The 8,069-nt window shown below is 63.8% G+C and overlaps 1 protein-coding gene across 1 annotated transcript; it reads right to left on the bottom strand.

The window, feature by feature from the left end:
* Positions 1–161: 161 nt before the first annotated feature.
* Positions 162–5,594, bottom strand: NEFH (neurofilament heavy chain). Its single transcript, XM_056504733.1, has 4 exons — positions 4,802–5,594; positions 3,434–3,633; positions 2,629–2,753; positions 162–2,334 (listed from the first exon to the last, which is right to left on the bottom strand). Exons 1-4 carry the CDS (start codon positions 5,592–5,594, stop codon positions 657–659), a joined length of 2,796 nt encoding a protein of 931 aa, XP_056360708.1. The 3' UTR covers positions 162–656.
* Positions 5,595–8,069: the final 2,475 nt, after the last annotated feature.

Raw genomic sequence — 8,069 nt, 5'->3', positions numbered from 1 at the left:
TTTCCATCCTCAGGACACAGGGTCCTCCATGCCTGCTGTGGAGTGTGTTTCCCTCTGGAGAGCCCCATGTCACCCACCCCAGCCCTGGCTGACAGATCACAGCCCCACATTCCCACCTTCCTTCCCTGTCTTCTCCCCAGACAAGCCAGCAGAGGCAGGGTGTCTCTGTAAGCACTTTTATTTGGTTATTGCACAGAAAGCAAAGATCAGTGGGCTGAGGTTCCTGGTGCACCGTGTGTGTCTGTGAGCATTCCAGCAGCTCCCAGCCTCTCCCAGCTCTGCCCAGAGGGACTGTCACCCCCAGGGCAGGGCAGGACCCCGCCAGCCCCCCCAAGCAGCTACAGCTCTGCATTGCACTCATCCATCCATTGCACATACATTAAATAAATGCACTTAGAGGAGAAGGGTGGGGGGGTTCCCTGGGGGTCCCCCCTCTTCTCCTGGGTTATTCAAGTGTTTAAATGTGGCGCTCGGCGAATATCACGTTCTGCGAGGGAAGCAGTTGCCCACCCGAGGGGCTCTCACAGCCTATTGCTAAGGGAAAGCCTGGCCTGGGGGGCCCAGGGGGTCCCTGGGGTCCCACCCCAGGCCCAGCCATCGGGGGAGCAGAGCAGCCCCCGTGCCCGGAGGTGCCTTCGGCGCCCGGGACTCTTCCATCACTTCTTCCCTGCCTCTGGGGCTGTGCCCTCCTTGCTGGAGGGAGCCTCAGCTTTGGGGGGCTCCTTACTGGCTTTGGGCTCATCTTTGGGTTCTGCTTTAGCTTTGGGTTCCTCCACTTTCTTGGGCTCCTCTGCCTTCTCCTTCTTGGGTTCCTCCGCCTTTTCCTTCTTGGGCTCCTCCACCTTTTCCTTCTTGGGCTCCTCCACCTTCTCCTTCTTGGGCTCCTCCACCTTCTCCTTCTTGGGCTCCTCCACCTTCTCCTTCTTGGGCTCCTCCACCTTCTCCTTCCTGGGCTCCTCCACCTTCTCCTCAGCCTTTGGCTTCTCAGCCTCTTTGGTGGTCACTTTGCTGACCTCCTGAGGTTTTGCTGGAGCTTCCTCAGCTTTTCCCTCTTTGGCAGGTTTGGGGCTGGGCTTGGTCTCTTTGGCCTGTGGAGCTGGAGGCTCTGGCACAGCAGCCACCTTCTCTTTGGGTTTCTCCTCTGTCTTGGCCGGGATGTCCTTCTTGGGAGCTTCCTCCTTCTTACCCTCCTCAGGCTTGGAGGGAGCCTTCACCTCCTTGGCCTTTGGCTCCTTGGGAGCAGGGCTTGGCTCCTTGGCTGGGGCCACTTCCTTCTGTGGAGACTTGGCCTCCTCCTTCACAGGAGATTTCACTTTCTCTGGGGACTTCACAGCCAGGGGCTTGGCCTCCTCCTTTGAGGGGCTTGGGGGCTTCTCTGGGGATTTGACTGTTGGGGGTTTGGCTTCCTCTTTTGAGGGAGTTGCAGGTGGCTCTGGGGACTTCACAGCTGGGCTCTTGGCCTCTTTGGAGGGGGCTGGGGGTTTCTCTGGGGATTTCACTGTTGGGCTCTTGGCCTCCTCTTTTGGGGGGGGTGTGGGTTTCTCTGGGGATTTCACTGTTGGGCTCTTGGCCTCCTCTTTTGGGGGAGGTGTGGGTTTCTCTGGGGATTTCACTGTTGGGGTCTTGGCCTCATCCTTTGAGGGAGGTGTGGTTTTCTCTGGGGATTTCACTGTCGGGGTCTTGGCCTCCTCTTTTGAGGGTGTTGGTGGCTTTTCAGGGGATTTGGCAGCTGGAGTCTTGGCTTCCTCCTTTGAGGGCGTCGGGGCTTTCTCTGGGGACTTCACAGCCGGGCTCTTGGCCTCCTCCTTCGAGGGGGTTGCAGGTTTTTCTGGGGATTTCACAACTGGGGTCTTGGCCCCCTCCTTTGAGGGGGTCGGGGGCTTTTCAGGGGACTTGACTGCTGGGGTCTTGGCCTCCTCCTTGGAGGGGGACTCAGGTTTCTCTGGAGACTTGGCCTCCTCCTTGGAGGGGGACTCAGGTTTCTCTGGAGACTTGGCCTCCTCCTTTGCAGGAGACTTGGCCTTTTCTTCACCCTCTTCTTCAGCTTTCTCCTCTTCTTCTTCCTCCCCCTCCTCCTCCTTCTCTTCAGCCTTTTCCTCTTCAGTCTCTTTCTCAGCCTCCTCCTCCTCTGTGACCTCCTCGGTCACCTGGATTTCCTCTGTCTGCTCCTCCACAATCACTGTCTCCTTTTCTGATTTTTCCACCACCTTGATCTTCTCCTCACTCTTCACCTTGATGCTGGTGGGGATGCTGGGAGGCTTGGGGACCACCTCGGGGTAGGAGAGCATCCCAATGCCAGTCTCGAGTCGATATTCCTCCCCTTCCAGGAGCTTTCTGCCAGGGAGAGACCAGAGCATCACTCAGTGATGGTTTCTCATCTCATCCCACGACCAGGAGCTGCCAGCAATGTCCTGCAGCTCCATCTCTCTCCCTGCCCCATCCTGTGGCCTGGGATGAGCAGGTTTCCTTGCCCTTGCCTCCATACACCACCAGATCACCAGTTAGACATTGCCCACCATGGCTTTGGAGGATGGATGATTTCTCACCCAAAAGAGCCCAGGTGTTAACAAGGGACCTTGAGCAGACCTGGCTGAGACCCTCCCACACCTTCCCCTGCTCCCCCTGTACCTGTAGGCAGCAATTTCGATGTCCAGGGCCATTTTGACATTGAGCAGATCCTGGTACTCCCGGAGCTGAGCTGCCATCTCCCACTTGGTGTTCCTCAGCTCGTTGTCAAGCTGCTGGATGGTTTCCTGTTGGCAGACAGAGCAATAATGGGGAGGGACACATGGCACAGTCCTCAGGAGCAGGGGGACACAAAAGCACCCCTAAACTGTCCCCTGTTCTCCAGCACCAGGGTGTCCTCACAGAGGAGTCTGCAGCCACACAGGGAAGGGGACATGGCCAGGGCTGGTCCCAGGGTGTCCAGTTGCCTTGGGGGCCCTGGCAGGAGCCCTGCATGCCCTGAGCAAGGAGCTGCTCCAGCTGAGCCCCTGGCCAGCTCCCAGCACAGGGATAAGCTGTGGGAGTGCTTCTAGGACTTGGGTGAGTCCAGTGGCGACTGAGCTGCAGCTAGAGGCTGATGAGGCACCACCCTGGGGACAGCACTTCTTTCCAAGGCCACCAAGGCAGCCCTCACTTCCCAGATCTGGGGGACACATGTCCATGGTGTTTGTGACCATCCTCACAGGCAGCTCAGTGGCAAGCAGAGCCGTGGGGCAGCTCCAGGGGTGCTGAGGGACACAACAGCCCAGACACCACCTCAGGCTCTGGGCTCCTGATCCCTGCGGGCTGGGGAAGGCCAGTCCTGACACAGCCCTGAGCATTTGCCACATCCCTTCACATCCCTGAAGCCAAAATGCCAGCGCTGCTCCTCCCCAGCAGCTGGATGGTCCCTCCCCAGCCTGGGCCGCTGCCCACTGCACCACTGCACCTGGTAGGACAGCACATCTGCATGATGGCGCTCCTCTGAGTCCTGCCTCTGCCTCTCCAGCGACTCCTGGGTCCCTTTCAGGGCTTCCAGCTCGGTGGTCTTGGCCTGGAGCTGCCGGCGGTACTCGGAGATCTCCTCCTGGGCCAGGCGCATGGCGTCCGTGTTCACCTTGGCCACCTCCGAGAGCTTGTCCAGCCTCACTGCAACGGAACGGGGAAGCTGCAGGGCGGGGGGAAGGAGGCTGCAGCCTCCCCTCCTTGGGGAAGCTCAAACCTGTCCGTGCCACTCATCCCTGTCCTCTGCAGAGCCATCCCAGCCTCCCTGGGCACTCCGCCTTCCCCATGGGCTCCATCTCTGCCGGGAAGTGAAGGAGGACGGGCAAGACGAGCTCAGGGGTGTTTCTGCCGTTCTGGACTTCGCCCGGTGCCGATCCCCGCTGCAGCCCCCGCCTCCCCTCCAGCTGTGGCGCTGCCCCTCCCGCCGCATCCCAGACACGCCACCCCTGTCCCAAGGCGGGGGAGCTTTGCCGCAGCGCCCTGCGGACACCCCAGGGGACGAGGGGGGGCACAGAATGAGGGGACAAGGATGGAGAACAGCGATGCTGCGGCTCCGGGGCCGCGGGACGGGCGCCCCCGGGCCGGCGCTGCCGCTGCCCGCGGTGCTGACCCGCCGCTGTCCGCGGTGCTGGACCCGCCCGGCTCAGGCTGGGGAGCCCCTCCCGGACCGTAATGTCCCCCCTCATCCCCAAGAAGGGACACTCCCTGTCCTCCCCTCCGTGTCAGGGATGCGGTCCCGCCCCCTCCCCCCAGCACTGCAAACACCCCTGGCTTCGCCCCGGCTGAGAGGGACCAGCTCAACGCCCTGCAGCAAAAAGGGGAGTCCGGTACCCCAAAAACTTGCGGGGTGACACGACAGTTATCCTGGAACCCTCCTCGAAACTCCCTGCGGGGCAGAGAGGGGGTCGGGCAGCGCACCCGCAGGCCCTGGAGGTCTGGTGGCAGGGATGGGGTCACCCTGCAGCCTTCCCAGGGCGCTGGATCTACGGGAGGTCCCTGCAGGCTGCTAGGGTGGGGTGACACCTATATATATATTTCTATATATATGGGGAGGTCCCTGCACACTCCTAGGGCGACAGTATCCCAACACCCTCCAGAAGTACACTAGAGGGGTCTCTGCACCTCCCGGGGTGGGGTCACCCTAACACGACACAGAGAGCGGGGGGTCCCCGCGTCCCTCGGGACTCCCTCGCTCCCTCTGCTCCAGCGCCTCCCGGAGCGCGGCAGCCCAGGGCGTCCCCGGCGAGCTCCGGGGGATCCTGCATCCCGGGGATGCTGCCGGCTGGTTTGGCGGCCACACCCTGCCACTCACCGCGGAACCACTCCTCGGCCTGCAGGGTGCTGCGGGCCGCCGTGCCCTCCAGCTGTGCGCGCAGGTCGCGGAGCGCGGCGGTGACGCCGGGGCGCAGGGACGCGGGCGGCTCCGCGGGCAGCTCGGGGCGCGCCCCGCGCAGCAGCGCTCCCACCTCGGCGCGGTGCTGCCTCCGCAGCTGCTCCGCCTCCTCCCGCAGCGCCCGGGCTCGCTCCTCCAGCGGCGCCCGCGCCCGCTCCTCCTGCGCCGAGCGCTGCGCCAGCCCGCGGGCCGCCGCCTCCAGCTCCGAGCGCTGCCGAGCCTCGTCCTCCAGCCTCCCCCGCAGCGCCGCCACGTCCTCGGCCAGGCGCGCCCGCTCCAGCCGCAGCTGCCCCTTCTCGTTGCCCAGGCGCAGCACGGTGCCCCGCATGTCCCGCAGCTCCCGCGCGTACAGCTCGCCCATGGCCGAGCGCCCCGCCTGCTGCTGCCGCAGCGCCGCCGCCTCGGCCGCCAGCGCCCGGTTCTGCTGCTCCAGCGCCCGCACCCGCTCGATGTAGCCGGCGAAGCGGTCGTTCAGCACCTGCAGCAGCTCCTTCTCGTTGCGCGCCCGCGGTTCGCCGTTCACCGAGTCCAGGCTCTCGGTGGAGGACGCGGCCGCGCTGCCGCCGCCGCCCCCCGCGCCCCGCGCCCGCCCGACCACCGGGGCTGGCCACGAGTAGAAGCCGCTGGAGGCGGCGGAGCGCGGGGGAGCGCGGCCCGGCTCCTTGCGGAGCCCCCCCGGGGGGCCCAGCAGCGTCTCCAGCATCAGGCTCATGGCGACCCCCGCCCTCGCTGCGGCACCGGCGCGGCCGCTCGCTTTATAGCGCTCGGGGCGGCCGCTCCGCCCCGCCACCGGCAGCGGGGCTGGGCACCGGCACCGGCACCGGCACCGCCCCGCGCCGCCGCAGCCCCGGTGCCACGCCCGGGCGGGGAGCGGGAGCCGCACCAGAAAGGAGCGGATCCCCCCCGGCAGGAGAACGGGGGCTCCGGGGCACAGCGGGATCCCGGGAGGAGACAACAGGACCACCGGGAAGGGAGAGGAGAGCTCCCGAGGGGAGCACGGACAGATAGCGGGACCCCCGGGAATAGAGTGAAGAGAGTAAGAGTGGTCCTCAAGGGAGAACACATCCCCCGGGCAGGGAGCAGGATCTCCGGGAATAGAGAATGGGAGCCCCGGGAAGGGAGCAGGGACACCCCAGGACAGAGGGAGGACCCGTGGGATGTGCAGAGCCCCTGAAGCCAGTGTGGACCCTCCGGGCAGCGAGGGGGACGACAGGAACAGAGGGTGGGACCTTCAGAAAGCGAGGTGGGACCCCCGAGGACAGGGCGAGGAAAGGGAGTGGGGAGCCCCCTGATGTGACCATGGATCCCCTGGGCAGAGCGAGGAACACCCGGGAATAGAGTAGAACCCCGGGAATAGAGAGCGGGACCCTGGGAAGGGAGCTGGGACCACCCGGTACAGAGCAGGTCCCCAGCCCGGTGTGAAGGAGAAAGGGGAGACCCTGGGGTGCACAGACACCCCTCCAAGGGTGCCAGGACAGCGACCCCGGGGTGGGGCCCTCACTTCATGTCCCCCCGGAGCCAGGCACTGGCTGGAGCTGGGGGGGTGGGTGCCAGGAAGGTCTCCTGGAGGACAGGGGACACCCCTGCGGGACAGGGGACACCCCTGCCGGGGGACTGCAGGCAGGGAGGGGATGGGAGGGCCGGGTCTGCCATCCCAGCTGGGATGGGGATGTGGATGGAGACAGGGGTGGGGTGGGGGGATGTAACCCCCCAAACCTGACCTTGGGACATGGGTATGCATAGGCACCCAGCCAACCAGCACTCAGGTACCATCCAGCCACTCCATCCGACCAACCAGCACTCGGGTACCAGCCAGCCAATCCATCCGACCAATCAGCACTCAGGTACCATCCAGCCAATCCATCCGACCAACCAGCACTCGGGTACCAGCCAGCCAATCCATCCGACCAATCAGCACTCACAGCCCGGCCAGTCAGCCCATAGGGACCAGTGGCCAATCAGCAGTCACAGACCGCCCAGCCAATCAGCACTCACAGAGCTCAACATGTGGGCAGGTACTGACAGCTCATCCAATCACCAGCCAGGCCCGGAGATCCTAACCAATCAACACCCAGATCCCTAAATCCCAGCCAATCAGAAGGCAGGAACACAGATCCCAACCAATCATCATCCAGATCCCTAAATCCCAGATAATCAGAAGGCAGGAGCACAGATCCCAGCCAATCAGCACACAGGTCCGTAGATCCCAGCCAATCAGAAGGCAGGATCACAGATCCCAGCCAATCAGCACACAGGTCCGTAGATCCCAGCCAATCAGAAGGCAGGAGCACAGATCCCAGCCAATCAGCACACAGGTCCGTAGATCCCCGAGCAGCCCTGGTGTCCCTGCTGTCCCCCACAGCTCTCCCGTGTGGGAACAGGTCCCACCCATCCCTCATCCCACAGAAGCCATGGAAGGAGGCTGAGCACCCCCAGCCTCGGCCCGGCCGCTGCTGACCCATTCCCGGGAAGGGCTGGGGACATGGGGACAGCACTGGCCACTCCTGAGCAGCGCTGTGCCCCCCCTGCTCCCGCTGGCCACCGCCGGTCACCCTCTCCTGGCCATTTGTCACCAGCCCGGGGCCATGGGGGGCCCGTGGGTGGGGACAGATGATGCTCCAGAGGGTCCTTCCCATCCTACACGAGTGGGGACACCCAGCTGAGGAAGGGGACACAGCCTATGGAAGGTGTTGGCCCTGTCCCTCACATCCTGCGTGACCCCTGTTCCAAATCCTGTCCTCTCCCATGGCTCCAAGCCCTTTTCCCCCTGTTTCCATCCCAATCTCTGGAGTGTCCCATCCTCGTATCTCTCTGCTCCATCCCATGTCTCCATCCCCTGTCTCTGTCCTTTGTCCTTATCCCTATCCCTATCCCCATCCCTATCCTTATCCCTATCCCCATCCCTATCCCTATCCCCATCCCTATCCCTATCCCTATCCCTATCCCTATCCCTATCCCTATCCCTATCCCTATCCCCATCCCCATCCCCATCCCCATCCCCATCCCCATCCCTATCCCTATCCCATGTCCCGATCCCGTATTTCTCTTTGTCTTTATTCTCATCCCAGTCTCCATTCCCTGTCCCTATCCCCATTCCCTGTCCCTATCCCCATCCCGTGTCCCCATTCCCTGCCCCCCTCCCCATTCCCTGTCCCTATCCCCATCCCGTGTCCTCATTCCCTGTCCC

This window comes from Oenanthe melanoleuca, chromosome 15 (genome assembly GCF_029582105.1).
Source record: "Oenanthe melanoleuca isolate GR-GAL-2019-014 chromosome 15, OMel1.0, whole genome shotgun sequence".
NCBI lineage: Eukaryota > Metazoa > Chordata > Aves > Passeriformes > Muscicapidae > Oenanthe > Oenanthe melanoleuca.
Note: the sequence above shows the minus strand (reverse complement) of the source record. Positions and strands in the feature narration are given on the sequence as shown.

What these genes read in the sequence shown, in the direction of transcription:
- NEFH (XM_056504733.1), bottom strand. Translation starts at nt 5,594, where the DNA reads ATGAGCCTGATGCTGGAGACGCTGCTGGGCCCCCCGGGGGGGCTCCGC. An exon ending in GGCCGAGGAGTGGTTCCGCG is followed by an intron (nt 3,634 to 4,801) that starts GTGAGTGGCAGG and finishes GTTCCGTTGCAG; the next exon opens with TGAGGCTGGACAAGCTCTCG. An exon ending in CAGATGTGCTGTCCTACCAG is followed by an intron (nt 2,754 to 3,433) that starts GTGCAGTGGTGC and finishes GTCTGCCAACAG; the next exon opens with GAAACCATCCAGCAGCTTGA.